Here is a 22128-nt window from a genome sequence, read left to right as displayed (position 1 = left end):
GTGTCCTTGAGATGTGCGGCACGCTCGAGGTGGGCACAGGGAAGGGGAACACGCCGGTCCAGCCCCCCAAGGCACCCCACCCACCCTGCTACGGCGGCACCCGAGTGGCACCGGGCTGGGGACAGAGGGCTCAGCCGCAGCGCGCCGGGCGTCCCTGCTCGGGGTGGGGACCCGTCGTCCCCCTGCACTCTTGGGGCAGCTCTCCGGGAACGGTCGGGGCAGGAAGCAGCGGAGGAGCCGCTGGATGCCGCAGGGACACTCCCTACCCGCAGTCCAAAGTCTGGGGCCGCCGGGGGGGCCGCGAGGCGCTTCCCTCGCCTGGGAGCCGCGCTGGGGCGAGGCCGCCCTGCTCGGCCGCTCCCTCCCGCCCGCCGCCACGCTCCAGCGGGCAGGGACAAAGGGGCAAGAGCCGCCGTAGGAGCGCGGGGGCCGGTCCTGGGGAAAGCGAGGCCGGGCGGCGAGTGCGGGGCTGAGCCGGCCGGTCCCGCTGTGCCTGCGGGCGACAGCGGGCGGAAGAGCCCTGCGGAACCCCCGCCGCTAGCAAGGAGCCTGCAGGCCCGGCTCAATTTCCCTGGGCCCAACCCCCCTGCCCCGTGCCCGCTCCGGTGCCCGCGGGGGCAGCAGCGGGAGCGGCCCCGCCGTGACCCTCTCCGTGCGCGCCGCCGCCGTCCTGCCGCGGGGGGGCGCCCGCCGCCGGCGGGGCGGGGCGATCCGCGCACAACGCGTCACGGCCCGCGCGCCGCCGCCGCCGCCGCCATGATGCTCCGCCGGCTGCCCCGTGTCCCCGCCCCGCCGTCCCTCCCGCGCTCCCTCCCGCAGCCCGCCGCCGCTGCCGCCCGCTCCGTGGCCACGTAAGGGCCCGGCCGCGCGCGGGGTGGGGCGGGGGCGGCGGGAGCTGTCCCGGGAGGGGGGGATCCGGCGAGCAGGGGCGTGGCCGTCACAAGGGAGATGGCCACGCCTCCCTCAAGCCACGCCCCTTGCATCGAGGTTCCCCATGCGGGTTGGCCACGCCCCCCTCCCCGCCTGCCCTGGGCCCAGCCCTGGCCGCGCTCTCACGGAATGCCCGGCTGGGCCAGGCTGGAAGGAGCCCCGAGGGTCACTGGTGCCACCTCCCTGCTCAGGCAGGGCCATCCCAGAGCACAGGGCACAGCGCTGTGTGCAGAGGGCTCTGCAGTATCCCCGCTGAGGGAGACTCCAGCCCCTCCCTGGGCAGCCTGTTCAGGGCTGGCACTGCCCAGGGCAGGAGTTCTGCCTCCTGGGCAGGGGCAGCTCCTGGGCTCAGGCCCTGCCCGTGGCTCTGGTGCCACTGCTGGGCCCCGGAGCAGAGCCTGGGCCCTGCTCTGCCCTCCCTGCACACAGGGACAGCCCGGCCCCAGGGCCCCTCTCAGCTGGGGCTCCTCTCCAGGCTGAGCAGCCCCAGCTCCCTCAGCCTTTCCTGGGCACAGAGATGCTCCAGGCCTCCTCATCCTCACAGCCTGAGCTGGCCCTGCTCCAGGAGCTCCATGTCTCCCTTTTCCTGAGGAGCCCAGGACTGGACACAATACTCCAAATGTGCCTCACCAGGGCTGGGCAGAGGGCAAGGCTCACTTTCCCCCTGCACCCCTGGCCATACCCCATTCCTGTCTCTCTGCAGTGCAGTGCCCCTGACCCATGTGGAGGTAGAGGGTCACAGGGATCGGCCACCCCTCGTCCTGCTCCACGGCCTCTTTGGCAGCCACAGCAACTTCCAGACAGTGGCCAAGACACTGGTGCGCCGTGGTAGCGGCAAGGTGAGACCCAGGGGTGGGGGGAGGCACAGCACACAGGGAGGGGTCCGGGGTCATGTTGGGCAGTGCCTGCGGTGACACACTGCCCCTGCCCAGGCAGGTCCTGACAGTGGATGCCCGGAACCACGGCAGCAGCCCCCACAGCCCCGTGATGACGTATGAAGCAATGAGCCTGGACGTGCAGCACCTCCTGAGCCGCCTGGGCATCACCAAGTGCATCCTCGTGGGACACAGCATGGGGGGCAAGACGGCCATGACCCTGGCCTTGCAGCGGGTCAGCAGGCATGGGGGTGGGAGTGGGGTCACAGGCTCAGGAAGTTCCAGGGGGTGCTGTAGGAAGGGCATGGTACCTTCTGAGACTGTTCACCATGGCCAGCCTTGCCCCCAGTTCCACAGGGACTTGTCTGTGTCAGGGTGGGTGGTGTAAGCCAGGCTACAGGAGCAGGAGCATAATCTATGTCCACCAGCCCATGCTCCGCCCTGTCCCTCCAGCACCAATTGTGAGGGACCTTGGAGATCTATGCTGAGCACAACGACTCTGGGAAGGGCACATGGAGGTCTCTGCTGAGACAGGAGGGAGCAAAGAGCCTCCAGGGAATCTGACTGGGGAGATCTTGGGAGATCCTGGCATCTCCTGCCCTGCTTGTGTCTCCAGCCAGACCTGGTGGAGCGCCTCATCTCCGTAGATATTGGTCCTGGCTCAACCGCCCCCGTGTCCGAATTCTCTGCCTACATCTCGGCCATGAAGGAGGTGAAGGTCCCGGCGGGGCTGTCCCGCTCAGCAGCACGCCAGCTGGCAGATGACCAGCTGCAGCCCGTGGTCAAGGTAGGAAATCCCGTGGGAGATGGGGAGGAGGGAGGGTACCAGGACATCCTGTTTTGTTGCTCTAACTGAAGAATGCACGATCCCCTTCCATGGCAGCTCCCACAGCTGAGACAGTTCCTCCTCAGCAACCTGGTGGAGGTGGAAGGCTGCTACGTGTGGCGGGTGAACCTGGAGGCTATTTCCCGGCACCTGGCAGATATCATGAACTTCCCTGTCTTCCACAAACCATATCCTGGTCCTGCACTCTTCTTGGGAGGGTCCGACTCACCCTATATCAGGTGAGACTGGAGAGAAGTGGTTCCAGGTCTGTGGTTTGACCTTTTGTGCTCTTTGCAGCTGCCAAGAGTGGGAGGAGCCCCCGGGATGGGGAAGGTCCTGAGCAAGGGCTGTTCCTCCAGCAGCCGGGGACACCGACACACTGGAGCAAGGGGGAACCTGGGGGCGCCCTGGGCTTTCCCAGCAGGAAAGGAGTAATATCTGGGATCATCTTCTGCTTGGGGAGGGTGAGGGAAGACACCAGGAGGGACCTCTGATCATGGCATGTTCCCTTGTCATGCAGCTCCAGAGACTACCCAGAGATCCAACGTCTCTTTCCCAAGGCAGAGATCCAGTACATTAAAGGTGCAGGCCACATAGTCCATCAGGATAAATTTGAAGAATTCATCACTGCTGTCCTCAATTTCCTGCCACAGCTGTAGCACTGGGGACCAGGGTTTCTGCAAGGACCATGTGGGTCCTGAGGAGCTCTGGACAGTGATGCAGGGCTCGGGCTCTGAGGATGGGCTCAGCCGGAACTGGCTGCCTTACTGCAGTCTGATCCTACCTGCAAGACCTTCTCTCATGCTGGTTCTCCTGCAGCCAGAGCAGAGAGGCACCTGCATCCTGCTGCAATCTCCTGCCACCTCTAAGGGACATGGGGTGCCACTGGCTCAGGACACTGTCCTGCCTGCACGGGGGTTTCAGGCACACAGAGGGGGCAGGAGAGCCCTCTTGTTTTCCTGCTGCCAGACCCTTCCATGGATCTGTCTGTGGCTTTGCAGAATGTGCAATAAAGCTGAATCCATGCCAAGGCAGAACAGGGGTTGGATGTGGCCATGGTGGGCAGGGCATGTGTGGGGGGCATAGCAGGGGGTTCTCAGTTGGCAGCAGGGATGCTGGTGGGAGATGACAGCTGGACTGGGCCCTAATGTGACAAGCTGTGGGAGCAGTGCACGTGAGTCACAGGTTTGAGGATCGTTCTTGGCTTCCAGGGGAAATTGCATCCTTGCTCTATGCCTGGGGCAGTGTAAGGATTGGGGAGTGGGGGAATCTGCCTCCTGAGCAAGGAGCATGTTGTCCCAAAGGCAGGCATCGCTTCATCCCTGAGCTCCTGACAATTTCTTCCCTCCCATCTGCTCTACATCCTCCCGAGGCAGCATAACACCCACCAACCATGGGCTGGAGGCAGGGGAGCAGGGTGTCTGCTGTAGAATTCCCTTTATTGGACAACTGGTAAAGCCAGGGACAGGGCAGAAGTGACTATGGGGGTGACAGATCATCTCTGTCACAACCTGGGACACGCTGTGTGTGCGGACAGTAGAGAGAGATACTAACCATCTCTGCCTTTGCTGCTCCAGAGCCAGGTGTCTGCTGCTCTCTGGGATGAGTCTGCTTAATTTGGGGTTGTTTGGAGACCCCAAAAGGGAGGGATGGCAGAAGACTGAGGATGTTTTATTCCAGGTCTGGCTGTAGTTGCCTAGCAGAGTGGGCACCAGGGACTGCTTTGGAGATTTGTTGTGTTCCTGTAGAGCTGTTCTTGTCTCCTCTCCTCTCCTCTCCTCTCCTCTCCTCTCCTCTCCTCTCCTCTCCTCTCCTCTCCTCTCCTCTCCTCTCCTCTCCTCTCCTCTCCTCTCCTCTCCTCTCCTCTCCCCTCCCCTCCCTTCCCCTCCCCTCCTCTCCATTGCTCTATAGTTTTCTACTATATCACCCTCAATTTCAAACACTTTTGCTCCCTGTGTATTATTATTTTTCCTGTGAAGACTGTCAGACCAATAAACTCGACTCACAAGCTACTGAAATTAGTTCCTTGGGTGCCACCAGCCAGCTGGGAGTGGGGTCTGGCCCCAGCTGTCAGCACACAAGACCTTTGGACTAAGCCATGAGCTCTGGAGCCCAGGATCGGTGGGGGATTTCTTCCCACTCCTTCCTGTTGGCCAGGTACCAGGTTTGGGGCACAGACAGAAGGCAGCTGCAAGGTGAAGAGTCTCACCATGGCAGGAGATCAGTGGCCTGAGAAAATGTAGAGCTTTCAGAACATTGTAGTCCATTCTTGTGATGGCATCTGCTGAGGGAGCATAGGGAAGCATTGTTGGACCTGGGCTGAGAGACAGCAGGAAGGAATGAGAGCAGCCCTGTTCCTGCATGGGAAGGGTACAGGGAATTCAAGAGATCCCAGGAGCATGTCCAGGCGTGTGTCTGGTGGCACAAGGGATGCCATGGGCTGCACTAACTCACTGGGCTCTATGCCTGTCAAGTGTCAGGGTGCTGATGCCTCCAGAGATCCAGCTGACTCCCCAGGCAAAACCAGACCCCTTTTTGACAGTCTGCTCCCAAGGAGCCTGCCAAGAAACGACCTGTCCTGGTCTGAGCTCTGCTCCAAGCAGGATATCTCATCCTTGTCACAGCTGCAGTTAACCAGAAACCCCACCTTTAGGAAGACCTCTGTGTGGCTGTTGCAGGCATGGCTTTGAAACTGCTCTATCAGGCATTGGGTAGAAATAGAGCCTGTTGATGACCTGCAGGACATGGGATCTGGGCTGACAGAAGATGTCAAGTGTCACTTCACTGGTGTCCCTTACTGCAACAGTGATTAATGCTGAGTGCCAGACCAGGAGGCTGGGGCATCTTCTCCAAGATCATTCTATTTGGTCCACCTGACCAACAGCACAGAAAAAGGACAGGGCATCCTAAGGAAGACACAAGTGATGTGAATATTTTCTTCAAGCCTCTGCTTTCGTGTTCTCCCAGCTGCCATGCTAGCACGATCTGGAAGCCACTTTCCACCGCAGTGGTTGGCGAGGGAGATAAAATTGGCAGGAGTGCAGGCAGAGCCGTGGGAGGGTGGGGGTGGGAGCCCCGCCTCCAGGGAGCGCCAGGGAAGGCGGTCACAAAGCTCTGGTGCTGCTAGAGGGATCTGCGGGTGACCTGAACAGTAGTGGGGTTCTCTGCAGTAAAGGCTGGACTCGGTGACCTCAAAGGTCTTTTCCAATCTAACTTATTCTGTGATCCCCTGCCCTGCTCCTTGGTCGGCAGGCCCCTGGCTCCCTTCAGCCCATGCCTGCTCCATCAGGGTGGCTGGGCTGTACTCCAGCCCTCCTCTCATCTGCCCTGCCCACAGCATGTGGGCTCCTCCCGTCCCTGATGTCGCACTACTCACTCAGGGAGCGCTGCTGGATCCCGTGCTGGCCCTGGATGCCAACGGGGGCTAAGGGGGCACCTCAGTGTCAGGAAAGGCCAGTGGCACAGCAGAGGGCCCTGCAAGCAGAAAGCCCCTCAGTTACACCGGGAAGAGCCTGCAGCAAGAGGGGCTGTTGCAGGGCAGGGCCCCTTGGGGGCCCCTGTTCAGGCCCATGGGGGACAGCCACCCCCACGAGCTCTGTCATCACAGGGTGGCAAGGGGGTCTCAGGGCAGTGATACCCAACTGCCCCTTGCCTTTGAGCCTCAGACACTCCCCAGGGCTGGACCCTGCTCCAGCATCCCACTGGAGACTCTGGACAGGAGCAGACCACAGCCCTTCATCTCTCACCTGAGTCAGCTCAGACCCAGCTGCTCCACCATCCATTGAAGATCTGGCTGGCCTCCGTGCCCTTTCTGGAGCACAGTGTTGAGGAGCCAAGCCTTATCCACATGCATCTTGCATTGATCCTGAACCTCTTCACCTGACCAAGGCTCAGAACCCCTGGGGTCAGCAGGTTGTCCAGCACCCCAGAGATCACTGGGTTGCTCACATGCTCCACAAACTCTGCACCTTCTGGAGCAGCTCCTCTTCAGGATGGCACCATCTGCCCCACAGCTCCAGCTGCCCCACCACTCCCTCCAGGTGCTGCCTCCTCCCTGTCACCTCTCTACCTGCTCCCCGTGCCCTATTGCCAACCCAGGGTGCTGCTCCCTCCTTCATTTTCCAGCCCAGAGGCTTTTCCTGCCATCACTCACTTCCCCCTTTTCCCACACATTTTTCCCGGGGAAATTGCCCAAAGCAATGCATTTGCAAGGATTCAACATCTGCGAGGTAAGGAGGAAGAGGTACCTCTGCACCTCACAGAGGCAGGCCCGGGACAGCTCCACTCACAGCTGGCACCAAGCAGGGATGGTTGTCCTCTGTCGAGGACCAACATCCCTTTGTCCACACCCCCAAATCCTCCAGACCTGTGTGGGGCTGGGCTCAGCTCACCCTTTCCAGGGGCTGTAGAGAGACACCTCCTCAGGCAGCAGCACCTCGTGCTGGCAGCTGGGAGCACTGGAACAGCTGCCCAGAGAGGCCGTGGGGTCTCCCTCTCTGGAGCCATTCCAAACCCAGCCAGAAGCGTTCTTGTCACCTGCTCTGGGTGACCCTGCCTTGGCAGGGGGGTTGGACTGGGCGATCTCCACAGGGCCCTTCCAGTTTCAACTACTCTGTGATGCAGCCTGCAGGATCCTGGAATGTAAAACCTAGGCTGTGAGAAAGCCTGAGATTGCCCCCTGACCACATGAGCGGGGCTGGTCCGGGCAGGCTGAGGATGTGAAAGGCAGAAATAACGCCAAAGATCGGGAAACGCAGGGACGAGGCGAGGGGCAGAAGCCATCCAGCCCCGGGGGAGGCACATCCAGGCAGACAGAAGCAGCAGCTGCCCGAGGCTGAGCGGGGCGATAGACCGGGGAGGCCTCACGATCTCTTGACCATTCAGGGGGCTTCCGTAGATCGCGAGGCCTGGCCCGGAGGCAGCGACCCCGCACCATCCTGCCCCGGCCGAGGCAGCGGAGGCGGCCCCGCCCCAGCGATGCCCAGGGATTTTGTCCCCGGGCGCTGCCTGGGGCCGAGGTCCATCAGGCTCCGGGACCCCTGGGGCCGCCCCGGGCCCAGCCGGGCTGACGGGGTCGCTGTCACCGGGCGGTCACGTGACGGGACGGCCCAGCCACCCCCGTTCCCGCCGCCCGCCCGCCCTTTCTGAGGAACGGCGCTGTGCGGCCGCCGATTGGCTGCGGCGGGACGCGCTGTGATTTCTCATTGGCCGTCGGGCGACGGGCACCGCCCCCTCTCGTGTCACGGGATAGGCCTGGCGGGATGGCGAGTGGGCGTGGCCCGGCGACCGGCGGCGCTGGGCGGGGACGCGTTCTCTCCGCTGATTGGTCGGTGGCGCCGGCGGTGCCGGGCGTTGATTGGCCGGGGCGCGCGGGCCGGCGGGGGGGCCGGGCGGGAGTTGCACGCGGCAGCGGCGGGAGCGGCGCGGCCGGAGCCGGGCGGGACCCGCCGGGACAGGTGAGGCCGGGGCTGCCCGCGACTCTCCGCCCCGCTCCCCTCCCGCCGCCCTGGCACCCGGCGCCGCTCCTCGGGACGCCGCCCGCCGCGGCCCCGCTCCCTCTCCCCGCCGCCCGGTGAGCGCGGCCTCCCCGGGGCCTGTCCGTGAGGGGCGGCACCGCCCGGCGGCAGAGGCGCTGAGGCGGCGGCGGCCCTGCGGACCGGGCTGCAGCGGAGGTTCCGCGGTGTCGCCGACGGGCGGAGGCGGGGTCGCAGTCAGACCGAGGAGCGGGGCGCGGGGCCGGAGCCCTTCCCCGGGCCGAGCTGCGGGCGCGGCTCGCCTGCCTCTCCTGCCCACCCGCGCTGGGGCCGTGCAGATCCTGCCTGGAGGTGCCTGGCGGGTGGGAGATTCTTGGGCCGCAGAGATCCGGAGTAGCGGCACGGAGCTGGTTCTTTGTCGCGTGCGGTGGGGTTTGCCCGGTGCCCCCGTGGAGGCCACACGCGGCTGTGTTTGGGGCAGGTGCCTCCCCGCCGTGTTGGGTAGGAGCTGGTTGTGTGCTGGTTTGGAACTGAGGCTGGCTGAAGTTTGGTGTGCAGATGGTGATGCAGGTTTGACATTTATTTAGAACCCCCTCAGCTGTGTTGTAAACATTGGCTTCCCTAAAGCAGCTGATGTGGTGCCTTTGGAGTTTCCTGCTGAATTAACTGATGTGGAGTGAACTCAAAATAATCCATGGTAAATGGGGGATCCTACAGCGTTATTTGGCATGTTATTTTAACTGTCTTATAAGGATCCTGACGGTGATTTTGGCAATAACTTGAAGGAAGCTGACAGGTAAAAGCTGAGGAACTGCATGAGCAACTCAGAGTGCTGAGTAAAAAATGGGAAATGAGAATCTGACACTGTGGCCTGGTTAGTTTGGCAGTGGACTTTGGGGAGACCACATGTGTTTTACCAGAGAAAGGAAACTTCAGGAAGAGTCTGAAATGGGAACAGAGAAACAAGGGAGGGAGAAGTGGGATCTGTCCTGGGAAGCAGGAATTTTTGCCTGGGTTCATTAATGTATTGAACACAGGGAGCTAGGCTGGAGGTGGTCTTTGGTACCTCACTGAGGAGGAGGAGAGGGAGTGTTAACTTAGCTGCCACACTGGTGCAAAAGCTGCTGTGCCCAAGTTTGGTGTTTGTGTGTGGTTCACAGCTGGTGGAAAGCTGGGCAGAGTTTGGAGATGTACGAGGTGGGAATAAAGGCGAAAAAAACTGCCATGTGGTGCTAAGAGAACTCCATCTGCTTTCTCCAGCAAGAACTTGAGAGAAGATCTGGCCAGTCTGCATCTGCTTGTGGAGAACAGAGGCTGGAGACTGGGAATTCAGTCTGGCTGGTCAGAGTATGTGTACATGGAATCCAAAATGCATATCTTTAGGTGACAGAGATGCAAGCATGAGAACAAACTTCCCTAAGTCAGTGATGACTTGGTATTGGCTACCAACTTTTACAGGGAGGTTCCATTTTTTTCTTTTTTTTTAAAAAAAGCACCTGGGCTCACAGCCCCAGGAGTTTGGGGGTCTGTGAGGTGGCTGTGGTGTCTTTAGGGGAGTTTGCTGGAAGACGGACATCTAAGTAAACTGGGAAATAAGTGTAAAAGTTTCACTTATAAATTTCTAGGAACATCTGGGTTCCCCTTTGCTGCATTCTCAGGAATCTGTTTATCTGGCTATGACAGTTATTTAATTTTTTTGAGAGAGCCTTGACTGGGACATTACCTCAGAGGTGTCACTGCTGTGGATTTTGTGGCAGGGTCCGTCCAGCCCATCTGTCTCAACAATAGTGTAACTTACCTGTCAGATTTGGTTGTAACAAGCTAAAAGGAAAAAAAAACAAACCCAAAACCCAAATCAAGGGAAGCTTTAGGGGCAGATCTTGCCACAGAGACTTTGGAGAATGCTGCTGTGCCAGCTTTTATTGTGATCTCAATCTGCCAAATATGCACTGGCCTGCTTTTGTTTTTTGTCTCCGTGGGGCTTCTCAAAGTCTCCCTTGTGCCAGTGCTGGGGAGCACAAGGATGATGTGAGCAGCCTTTCCTCGGCCTGGTGCCTGTGTCTCGCTGAGCTCTGCTCACCTGGAGGCAGGTGCCAGGCCTGGATGAGTCTAGTCCGCCCTGTTGGTGAGGATTGCCCTGGGAATTGGGCCTTCTCCTCCAAGAGATGTGGCTTTAGCCTGTGCTGTTTGAGCCAGTGTTATTTCCATCCCTCTTTGCTGTCTCCAGTTTGTCAGTGGTGGGAGAGGGTTGTTCTCAGTAAGACTTTGGTAGGTGAGGAAAAAGGAGGATAGAGAGAACTGAGATTGTTTTGGGGTGTGCAGTGGTGTTGGAAATGACTGAGCATTGTTTCACAGGAAAATCCAGCAGTGTCATCTAACCCAGCTGATTTTTATGAGAGAGAAATGTGAACAGAAGGAAAGAAATCAGTGTCGCATACTTGCACATTACACTTAACTTCCCAGGACATGGTCCTCCAAGGAATTAATAATTATCAGAGTTATGAAAGTTCATACCTTTCCCCTTCCGAGGCAGCTCCAGCCAGCCAGTTTCCTGTGTGTTTTTGGATTTCTAGTGGTCTCTTACTGTGAGACTTGTCGCTCTTTGCAGAACTAGATCAGAGCCCTTTTTAGATAATAATCAATGGAGATGAGAGCGATTTAAAAAATTACTTTGCTCTTAGCAAATTAGCATAACAGATTAATCCCTGCTCATAATCACCGGCCTGTTCTTCAGGAGGATGCTGGGGCTGTGATGGAGCAGGGCGGAATTTTGCCTGGTCACTTGGAGCACGCTCCTGGCCGATGTAACGCGTCCCTCCTGTTCCTCCCTGACGTTCCCACAGTTCCATGCACTCTCGACAGCCCCAAAAGATAGGATTTCCCTCTGGAGGGATCAGATGATTAGCTTATAAATAGCAAATGCCTGCTCAGGCCTACTTTCCAGGGTGATTTGGTCCCTGTCCTGCCCACAGCAATGAGTACAACTGCATTCACACGTTGGGGCCCAGAGCCGAATCCAAGGAAAGGGGGATGCTTTCCCTTGAGATGTTGAATTTCTGCCCGGAAGGAAGTGCTGAGCTTTGATGTGCAGCCTCTTGTCGCTCTGACATACCTGGGTTTGCCTCGGAGCTGGAGGAGCTCCTTCCCAGTGGGGTGGGGATAGTTTTCATGGGGTGTGTTTTGCAGTGTCATTGTGCAGTGATCTGTGTGTGATGGGTCTGGGAGCAGCCTCGGCCTTTCCAGACAGAGGTAACTTTAGTGGGACAGAGCATCAGCGCAGCTAATCTGACAGTTCCCACTCTTAACAGCTCTAAGGCCTTTGTTGTTACTTATTACTTTGAGTTGCTCTTTCTTAGTTGAGAGATGCCCTCAAATTTCTTCTTCTTCAAGAGAGAAGCCTGCCCAGGGCCTATCCCAAGAGAGGAGAGTTACTTGTCAGTGTATTCTGTTTCAACATGTATCAAGTTTCTGGCCTCAGAGGTTTCCTTTTATGTTGTGAGCTTTTGTAGGCACTTCATTCCCTTTAGTCTCTGAAGGAGAGCATTCCTGATCTGCCTTCCCTTGTGGATCCTATTGCTTCACTTCTAGGTGGAGTGTTTGCTCAGCAGTGTGTGTGAGACGGCTGATCTCAGGCACTGCACACCCGGGATGGTCGGCTGGCCCAGCCACACACGGCAAGAGTTCTGGTTTTGCCAACATTTCCTGGGGGACAGAAACGCTGTGCTGTCTCTTGCAAGGGTGCGGGTCTGATCCCACTGCAGAGATAGGCACTGCATTCACAGAAAGGATGGCACTTAGGGTTAAGGTTTTCCTAATCCTTGGGAATGGGATTTGCTAGAAATAAGATTGGTGGGAATGTTCTGATAACAAAGTACAGGCAACATATTGGGTACCTCTGAGATGGAGCAAGAGCCAAATCTGGTGACTCTTGCTGAGGCTGCTGACCACTGTCAGCTCCTCCCTGCTTTGGAGGAGCCTGTGCCTGCGGCAGGGACAGAGGTAGACATGGCTCACAACTTATCTGCTTGGGGGCAAAGTCTTGTAGCTGAACTTAAGCCCAGAATTGCAGCAGGGTATTCTCTGGAGCTCAGCTTTCTGCCATTTCATGCTGTCAGAACAGCGCTGGCTGGGAAGTGGAGTCCTTGTTCCTTTTCCAACCTGACCAGTTCTTCGCTGCAAAATGAAATTGTGGAATTGTTCTCAGAACGTGCTTGGACATGGCACTGCCTGTTAGTGACAGCTTTATGGTAAGGACCCTCAAAGTATTTCTACTCTATAGTCAGTTCAATTGCTTAGGCTCTGCCAGCCTTTTCCCGATGGTCCCTGCTGAAGCTGAGGATCGCTCCAAGCGAGCAAGGGCTGCAGTTTGCATTGTTCCTTCTGGAAGCTTCAGAGGGTTTTGTTGGTTTGTTTTATTCTAGAAACTTGTTGAAGTAGACAGCTTCCCTCGAGTGGATGAGTGCCTTGTGGCAATCCAGCATGAATCTATTCAGTGGTCTCTGTTGTTTCAACTGTGCTGCCTGGATTTGCAATAATTTTTTTTTAATCTTTCAAAGGACTCAGCAGAAGTCTCCTTATTGCAGGAGCATGACTGGCACATAGCACTCAGGGCCACCAGTGTGACAGAGCCAGGTGGGATCTGTTTCACTGTTTTAATGGGAACCAGAGCAACCATTGTCCTGTTTAGTATCTCATTTATGAGGCACCCACACCCAGTTTGGAGAATGTCTCACTGAGGGTACTCTGGGAGAGCATGGCTAGCTGCCAGCCTGGAGCCTGGGTCATGCCTGTGCTTCCTGCAGCTCAGCTCAGCTGCCAGCACCACCTGGCAGCTTCATCACCCTGCGGGTGCCTCATCACCTGGGGTGCTCAGGAGGAGCTTTAGGAGGATGTAAGGAGCCCTGAAGTTGTTGCTTCTCACCCCAGTCAGCATCATTTGGGCTTATACTCACTTCTGCTTTCCAGCCAGGCAGCACCTCCTTCCTGCCTCCCCCAGGTCAGGCCTGCAGCTGACCCCATGCCAGAGGCACTAATGTCTTCCTTCCCAAATGGCAGAATGAACTTCCCAAAGGCTAAAATGTTCTGTTCTTGCTGAAAACTTTGGAGCAAGCCCCTGGCATGTGGACACAGGCCAAAAAGCCTGTGCTGCCCTGGAGTTCAGGCTTGGGGCAGTAGAAATGAGTCTCTTCAGGCACGAGGCCCGGAGAGGCTGAAGTTGGATGTGGGATGGAGCAGCCTGTATGTGCCAGGACAGAGTCTGTGTTTGGATGGGGGAAGAACAGCTATGAGGTATTTGGGGGTTTGGTGGGAAGAAACCCAGCAAAGTGGGAGTTGGTGAGCTCCTCTGGAAACACTAGAGATGTTTTTTAAGCTGCTTTACGTACCACTGAGGATGCTGTGTCTGCGGTACATTCCCAGTGACCTGGGGTATTAAACTTTCCTCTGGCTGTGCTGAAGTACACTTCATGGTTTGTGTCCTCTTGCCAACTTTCCTGTGCCCTTAGGTAGGTCTGGACCCTTTTCAGCCATATATTCCCTCTCCAGTGCTGCTTCAGGGCTTCTTACAGCCCAAGACTTATGTCCTCTGTATGTGGGATTTATTTCCTTTCATGCTCTAGTTCAGTGCTGCTTTATTTTTTAGAAGCTATGGCCGTTGTGACTTGGGGAACTGCTGCTGACTTCTGGTGTGATGAGTGTGTCTGTCTGTGTGCTCCTGGACAGCCATTTCCCTCCAATCCCAATGGACTGAGGGATGGCTGGGCACCCTGCAGAGGGATTCATTCTGGCTCCTCCTTCTGGGGTAGCAGCTTTTCCTTCTGTGTGTTTGGATCCTTTGTACTCCTAAACAATGTGCCTGGTTCTTCTCAGTCCTCTGCAAACATTTGTCTCACCTTCACTGGGCTCTTCATCACCTGCCTCCTGTGGAGGGAAGATCTGCTGCTCCTGGAAAGTGCCAGTGCTTAATATCTTGCTGTCAGGAAGTCCTGGCTTGTGCTTTTCATATCCACCCCTTCACAAGAGGTAACTTCTCTAGGAAAAGAAGGTTCCTTGTGTCTACACACCTCCTCTGCCAAACAGGTGATATCTTGAGGTCGTGGTTGTGTGCGCAAACCCAGACAGGGAAATGGATACAGTGGGAGAGAGTCTGGGCAATGAGAATTGTCATCTCGCTTGTAGCAAGGAAACGTCTCCTCTAGACCTGGTTTCCACTAAGTGCTAGGGGCTCTGCCTGTTGCCCCTTTCCCTTCTGCAGAAAGAGGGAATAACACCATGTGCAGGGAGAGGGACAAGAGCTGAGGTCAGCAGTGGCTCTTCCCAAAGAAGCTGTAGCCTAGCTGAGCTGACTGGTAAGCAGCTGATTGGGAATTTGGTACTGATGCCAGCTCTGACACTGCCAGCCTTGGTTGATGCTACAGCTCAGGGGGTAAAGTGCCTTTGTAAAGTAATTTTGTTACTACATTGAGGGAGTTTTATCATAACCCAGGATAACCATATCCTTCCTGTTTGCACTCCCTCACTGCTGCCCTGCTCAGGGCCTTGCTGCCTCTTAACTCAGGCAAAACTCAGGTGAAATTGCATTGGCCTCTGAATGTTTGTTATCACTGTTCCCTGAGTGCTCATGTTTGGATATAGCTGCCTACAGGAAGAGAAAGTCCCTTGATTTCCAAGGAGAACTGCTTGTTTGTGCTGTGAAGTCCCTATTTTCTAGGGGGTGTTGAATCTGTGGTACATCCTAAAGGGCACATAATGGCAAGAATAGAGGATCTTTTCGTTAGAACTGCTGTGGTGAGAGAAGGGGCCGTGGGAGACTCCCAGACACTGGAGGGGGGTGCAGAAATCCCCGAGGGGACCCAAGAGTGAGTCCCAGACGTTTTCTGCATCTTGGCTGGATTGCACCATCCCTCAGGGCCGTGTCAATGGCTCCTGCCCGCGGGGAAAACGGTCCCTTCAGCAAAGCTGTTGCTGCAGCAGCTTTGCTTTGTGACAGCTCCACTTCTGCTCCTCCTGGCACTTGGGATCCTTAGAGTGGGTGTTCACTGTGCCCAGTGAGAACGACGTGGGGTGTTTGGGGGAAGCGTCTTTCGGAGGAGTGACCTGGGCACAGTTCATCTTTGCCATAAACATTCCACAGGGATGCTGCCTGTTTCTGTGTGATGTGGTGATACTGGGGATTGTCGCCCTGGAAGAGCAGATCCTTTGTCTCTCGCAGCTGGTTGGGAGCACAAAGAACTGTGTTGGAGAGGAGCTTTGCTGCTTGCTGAAGGTGAGGGATGAGTCTTGGTGCAGGAAGGGGTAATTAGTAGAGCTGCCTCAGGCTGAGATCTGATGGATGTAGGGAGGAGCAGGGGCTGCAGAGAAACCTCTGCAGGACTTTGAGACAATACATGATTAGAAGAACTGAATGAACGGGTCTGCTTTGGCCTGAAGAATTGGTCACGTCCTTTCTGGTGCCTCTGGCTGACTCATACCACTGAGTGTTCCTCGGGGAGCTGGTAGCTCCCAGCATCCAAGGTACTGTACTTGTTATAGGGCAGCCTGGAGACATATTGCAGGCAGCTGCCAGAGGGAATGCCACGTTACTGGCAGGCAGCCAGCACAGGCTGGATGTAGATCCATGGGAAGTGGATGCCAGGGCTGGGATGTGCCAGTGAACGACTCATATCCCTCCCTGCTGTCCTTTGCACTTCCTTGGGCTAGCATGAGGTTTATATCTTCCTTAACCTGTTCTTTGTTCTTTCCCCTTTCTGGAATTGGAAAGTTAATCTATTGGGACTCTCCAGGGAGTGCCACTCTTCCCAGTATGCCAGTGAGCAGATTAATCCCTCTATGCTGTCTCATGTCTGCATTTCCAAACAAAAGTGGGTGGCTATGCACCTTTGGATGCTGGCTAAGATGATCCTAGACAGAGCCTGTTTTGTTCAGCAAGGAGAGCAAATTGAGATTATTTTTTAATGTGAAACTCTTGAATGCAGAGGTTCTGTGCAGATTTAGCTCATTAGGAAACTGCAGAGAGCTTTTGTTGCCATTGCTAAATGAGGCAAAAGAGGAAGTAAAAGTGGTTCTGTGCTGTGAAGTGGATTTATAGTTTTCTTTTATAATAAACCACAGACTTATGGACAAGTGAATTCCCCGTCTCCCTTTCTCTTTGTTCCACTGCATCGTTCCTTCTTTAATAGGTGTTTTTACTAGAGGAATTCCCAGTAGTATGAGAGGAACTATTCTTCCTGTGAGTTTGTCTTCTATTGAAATACAAGAGGAAGTTCCTTAGACTTCTGTGAAAAGGTTCAATAGGTCTCATGGCAGAGGAAGTCACATTTTCAGCATGTTTTACTAATGACAAAGTACTCAAAACCGAAGCTGGAATGAGCAGCCAGTTCCTCCTTGGAATTCCCGGGGGAGCAGCGGCCCAGCAGGTCCCGCTGCCCTTGTGCTGCCACTCCTGCTTCCTCCCACCCCCCAAAATCCTACAGGAAAGGATTGATACGGGAGTGATAGAAGCTGGGAAGCAGGATGTTTCACTGAGTGCTGCGACTCCAGCTTTCCATTCCACCTGTTCTCCAGAGCTGTGGGGCTGGAGCCCAGGATGCTGGCCTGTATGGCAACATGGGCTGGAGTGAAAACACAGTGCTGGGGAGAACCTGGATTCAGCTGGAATCGCTGATAGAGCTGCCACTGGTGTCAGTGACTGTGGGGTTCCATCAGTGCACGTCAGTGATGCACTGTCATGTCAGGAGGAAGGGAACTGCCTCATGTTTGGGCAAAGATGATAAAAATCCCAGTGCTTCCTGAAATTTGTCTTTGTGTTAGATAAAGTCTAATGCATTGCAGTCTTATCCTAAACCTTGCAGAGGTAGGAATTTGATCCTAATGAGTTTTATTATAGTCAGTTATGAAGGGGAAAAAATCCCAGGCTCTGTTCCCTTTGTGAATTGCAGCAGATGAGAATCAATCCTCTGGTTCCTCTCGGTACCAAGCTCAGCATGTGGCCACCTTCATCCCTCGTCCTGCTGGAAGCTGCCAGCAGGGAAGGGACAGTGTGTGTGAATTTGAGCAGCTCTTGCTGCTAGATAAGCTGGGGACTTGCTATATATACCAAACAGCCTTCTCTTCCCTTGTATCAATTGGCTGGGGATTTCCCTTTCTAAGAGTGCCTTTGGAGCAGCCGGCATGGCCAGTGCTGTTTTTAGAAGCAGTTAAGCTCGTGCTTAGAGAGAGCACGAGATGGCAGCACTTAAGCTCAGCTGAACTTGCTGACCTACCCACATCCTTTGAGGTGAGGTTATTAATGAAAGGAGGTCAGTGTGCAAGGCACTACCTTCATGGGATTTTCCATTGCTGAAGTGCAAACCAGTTTTGAAAGGCTCCAGATACCTGGAAATTAAAGACCAAAGACTCTGTTTTAACCTTCTTAAACTCTGGGGGCTTGGGGGGCAAGGGGAATTGTTAAACACCAGGTGAGGTTTTGCTTGGTTTTGGAAGGGATGCCACCTCCAGAAAAGCCTCACGGAGGCCAAGTTTTCAAGTTCGTTCCCTGGTTGTGAAGAACAGCTGTGGCAACACAAAGCCCTGAGGGGGTTCCTTGGGAAGGAGGATGTCCAGGCTTGTTGACATAACAAACCATCAGAAGACAGTGCCTGCAAACTCAGGGTTTCCATGGGAGCCAACAGCTCTGACCATGTTCAAGTTGGACATGCAATTGAAAGTGAGCTCTTAGCTTATTAATAACTCTCCGGGGTTTTCATCTCCTCTTGTGGTCTTCTGTAGCTTGATGGTAAAAACCCTGAGCAGATGTTCGTTGCTCTGTTTTAGAGGTTCTTCCTGTGAAAGGGGGAGCTGGGAACTTTATGTGATGATGGCACAATTATTGCAAGTTTTGGAGAGGAACTGGCTTTCCCCCAGGAGCGGGGAGGAGCATTCAGCAGAGCTGTGTGTTCCCAGCCACATTTCAAGGGTCAGTGCTGCAGGGCCTGGCACAGGATCCTCCTTATTGCTTGTGTGAAGGCTGCTGGGGAAACTGGGTTTGGTCTGGGTGAGTCAAGAGAATAAATCCTGATGCTTCCTTGTCCTCTTAGACCTGCTGATGGTTTCAGTCATAGCTTTTTCACATATGTGTTTATGTGGGTTACTAAAAGATGCTTCATTTTATTCCTGTGGAAGAAAACTACCCCTGGAGAAAACAGGCTTTCCTAGAAATTTTGCCTGTGGTGAATAGTGACACTTGAGCTCTGGCCTGGGGTCTGCCTCCAGCCAGCCAGCATGAGTTTCCAGAGCTGAGGAGCCTCAGCCGGAGCTGAAGCGTGGCTGTCACAGGGCTGTGAATCCCAGTAGTGTTATGTGATCACCTGGAATAAAAGCAGTATTTTCTGCTTTCAGACACTTGTTTCTATTGACTGTCCCAGGGGAGATTCTAGATCCTTGCAGGCAGGCACCACTTTAGATGCCAAAAGTGTCCTGGCTGCCCTTTACCAAGGGCTATAGTTCCCCCCATCCATCCTGTCCTCTGGCTGGAGGAACATGCCTCAGAAACCTTAGGACTCCTAAAGTAATACCACATGGGTATGTTTATGCACTTGTATAAAATAATAATAGTTACATTTGTAATAACAACAGGGCTGGCGTTGTGTTTCTGCTGTTTGTTTGAAATTATTTTGAAGTACCCACATGTTGAATGCCAGGGTATTAGACTTGGGTGTTTGGGAAAGCCCTGAGCTTGGCTGGGAAAACTTGTAGTGGGGTAGGGAGGGGAAGTGGCACACTTCAGGACATTATCTTTGGATTTCAGAGCCTTCTGGTGTGTTTGGGTCACATATCTCAGGTTTTTTCTGCAGTCACAAAGACTGCCTTTCAGAAAAAACTGTGGCTGTCAGAGACTCCCCAAGCTGATGGGAGTTCAAGGTGAATTCTCCTTGTGCATAATGAGAACTGAGTGTTTGCGTAGAGACCAGTTTAGGCAGCACTTCTCTGGCCTGGAGACTTGGGATGTGACCTCAGTAGTGCAGGCACCATTTCCTTGAAGCTGTTGCTGCTTCCTTCCCGAGATTGAGTTAAGTCGGGGCACGGTGTGGAGGGAGGGGCCAGGGCAGCACGAGAGGGAGCCCCGCGCACCCCTGCCTCCCTTGGGAGCTGCAGGACAACAGGAGCAGCGGGAGCCTGGATTGCAGCTGCCATGGGTCCATCTGCGCTGCTTTGGGTAGGGACCAGGCAATTGTTTGCACTTGAATAAAGGCTTAATTGTGACTTGAGATGTCCCAACTGCTTTTTTAAAGAAAAGCAAACAAAGCTGGAGAACAACAGGCTGGAGTTACAGGGAACTTTGAAAATGTTTGCCAAAGCTGTGCTTCCTGTCTCTGTCAGTCCTTGGTTATGGAGCTCAGCTCGGAGCCTTAGCTTTTAATTCCTTCTCTGTCAGCTTGGGATGAAAGGCCTGTAGGGCGGGCATGGCACGGGGGCCGCCGGGCTCTCTCGGTCCGTGGTTCCTCCACGTGCCCCCATGGAAAAGACTGAGGGGTCTGTCACTGCCAGCGGCTGCCTCGGGCTGGCTGGGATGGGAGCGAATCAGTGCGGTGATGGCAGCACCTCCGCCAGGCCCTGCTCTTTCCGAGCACAGAGGAGGAGGCAGATGCTGCCCTGGCAGGGGACCATCCCCGGTGTACTGCTGCCACCTGGTGCCACCAGCCCCGGGGCTGCGGCGCCGGCAGAGCCACAGCCTCGGGAGGAGAGGGGAGATGAGCTGAGAAACTCCTGCTCCTGGTCCTGGCTCTGCTTCCTTCACCGTCATTGCGGTCCCCCTGAAACTCCGATTTCACTGTCATCAATGTAAAGAGCGGAGTCAGCTGGCAGGCAGGCAGGCTGCTGAAATTAATAATGCTTAAAATCATTGCAGAGATGGATAGCAGTGCTTGTTAAGGGTCTGGCAATGTGCTGGGTTCTGTTCTCTTCCCTCATTATCCTGTACACCTTGATGGCATCTGCGTGACACTGCTGGACCCTGCAGCTGGGGTCTGTCAGAATCTGCCTGTGCACTCCCATCTCACAGACTCACAGAACCCAAGGTTTGAAAAGGACCTTAAAGATCATTTTGTTCCATCTTGCACACGATACAAACTGTTTTCTGGCTCCTTAAGTATCAATCTCTCCTGACTCCTGACTGAGCAAAATGTGGCAGAGCAAAGGATGGGACAGACAAAATGCTGCTGGGGACATGGTCCTGCAGTTGGATACATCATAAGGATCTTCCCCCTCCCCGGTTCTTTCACTCTTCTGCAAAACAACTTGTCATTACTCTTCTTTGACAGTGTCCCCAGGCTAAGCTGTCCCCTGAGCCTGACACAGAGGTGGCTGGCAGGTAGGTCTTGGCTCCAGGTGTATTCCTGGCCCAGGCTATCGAGTTCAGCATTTTTTAGATTTTGGTGGTGTTTTCCTCCCCCAGCATCTAGTCTTGTTTGCCTGTTTCCCCCTCCAGCTCTTTCCACACTCGCTTCTACATTCCTGCATCTTTCCTTCCAAGGCTTCCACTGTTCCTTCCACCCTCACCAGTGCTCAGTTCTACACTGTTCAGCAGCACAAACCCCAAAACTGCCTGTACCCCAGTGCTGCTTCTGCTCCAGTGATGTCTGCTCAGCTCAGTGACCCCTGTTCCCACCAGCAACTCTGCCACAGGGTCTGCATTGTTCTTCCCAAGCTCTGTGATCTTCAGCCACCTCATGTATTTCTTTTCCCAAAATTTCTCCTGTTCATTCTCCCTTTTGGCAGTGGTGCATCCATGGCAGCTCTAGGGTCCAGGCCTGCCCACAGCCGTGCAGGCTCAGGGCTCGTGGCAGAGCTACTCTGGGCTTTGCTAAACCAGAGCTTTGCTTTTCTTGCACGTTAAGCCTGTGGCTGCTCTGGGCACCCCTCTGATTTCTCCAACCTTCTTTCCCCTTCTTTTTTACTGCAGAGGGCATTGTTTCTTTAGAGGGAGAAGGACAAAATACGATGTCTGCATTCCCTCCTGCCTCTCTGCATTCTTCCTGACACTCTGCTCCTTTCCCTACACCAGGCACAAGTTCTCCTCTGGTTTGTCCTCTGATCTCTGCCCCTGTGCTTACTGTTCCTCCCTGTTGCACTATTCTTCCCCCCTTGCTCAGTTTTTCACCTGCCTCTGAATCCTTCTCCATGCTGTGTAGTTTCTCCTCTGTTAAAAGAAAAGTTCACCTCTGCTCCTACTCACCTTCTATGCCTAATTTTTTCCCCCAATTATATTATAAGTCCCTTGGACACAGTCCAGTCAAAGTGAAGTCCCTCATCTCCTCAGCCTGGAACTGCTGCTGCAAAAACCCTGAGCTTGTCTAAATCTCCATGTTATTCTCCTCACCTTCAGCATTTGGGAGATTTGACTCCGTGGCAGTTGTGCTCCTGAAATCCTGAACTCGCTCTGCCCGTTCTCTCCTTTGCTCTGCTCCTCCTCCCGCACTTCCTTGGGGATTTGCTGTCCCAGCAGGGCTCTGTTTCTGTCCTGTTGCTCTGTGTAACCTTATCCTCGCACACATTTCCTGCCCTCCTTTGCAGCTGGCACAGGCATATTCTGTCCCTCTCCCCCTGTGCCTGGCTGTCAGTTACAAGCCTGGATAATCTGTCCCTGTGTTCCCTGTGTCCCTCTGTGGCTGATCCTGGCCTCCAGCATCCTCCCTGTACAGCTGTATGTGCTTGCCCTGGGAATGGGCATGAGGACCAGCCCAGCACTGGCCACATGTGGGTGTGTTTTTGAGGGCTTGAGGACTCCTGTGCAGTCAGGAGTGTTCCTGGCTATGGCAGCTTTCCCTGAACCCTGCCGTCCTGCAGAGAGCTGATTTATGTGTGCTGGCCTGAGCTCTTGGGAACAATCCCACGTTTGAAACCTAGATGTTCCCCCTTGGAATGCAACTGAAGCCTCAGCAGCCTTCAAAGAAGTCATGATTACTTTGAAATGAAGAAAAATGCTTTCAGGGTATTTTAATCATCACCTGACTCCCGGGTTGGACAACCAGGAAGAGTTTGCAAGTCA

The 22128-nt window shown here is 55.0% G+C and overlaps 2 protein-coding genes across 2 annotated transcripts in view; both read left to right on the top strand.

Moving 5' to 3' along the window:
- The first annotated feature begins 695 nt into the window (after positions 1 to 695).
- Positions 696 to 3668, top strand: ABHD11 (abhydrolase domain containing 11). The gene is made up of 6 exons (XM_068210091.1): positions 696 to 851; positions 1634 to 1769; positions 1867 to 2040; positions 2422 to 2592; positions 2689 to 2870; positions 3152 to 3668. The coding sequence occupies exons 1-6, from the start codon at positions 757 to 759 to the stop codon at positions 3288 to 3290; spliced, it is 897 nt and encodes a 298-aa protein (XP_068066192.1). The 5' UTR covers positions 696 to 756; the 3' UTR covers positions 3291 to 3668.
- A 4342-nt stretch (positions 3669 to 8010) lies between these two features.
- The window catches only part of MTMR4 (myotubularin related protein 4), a 56326-nt gene continuing 42208 nt past the window's right edge, over positions 8011 to 22128 (top strand). Inside the window, exon 1 of the mRNA XM_068210089.1 lies at positions 8011 to 8087. The gene's annotated coding sequence lies outside the window, so the exon portion shown is untranslated. The remainder of the gene's footprint in view (positions 8088 to 22128) is intronic.

Source organism: Anomalospiza imberbis, chromosome 20 (assembly GCF_031753505.1).
Source record: "Anomalospiza imberbis isolate Cuckoo-Finch-1a 21T00152 chromosome 20, ASM3175350v1, whole genome shotgun sequence".
Taxonomy (NCBI): domain Eukaryota; kingdom Metazoa; phylum Chordata; class Aves; order Passeriformes; family Viduidae; genus Anomalospiza; species Anomalospiza imberbis.
This window is presented reverse-complemented; position numbering and strand designations above follow the sequence as displayed.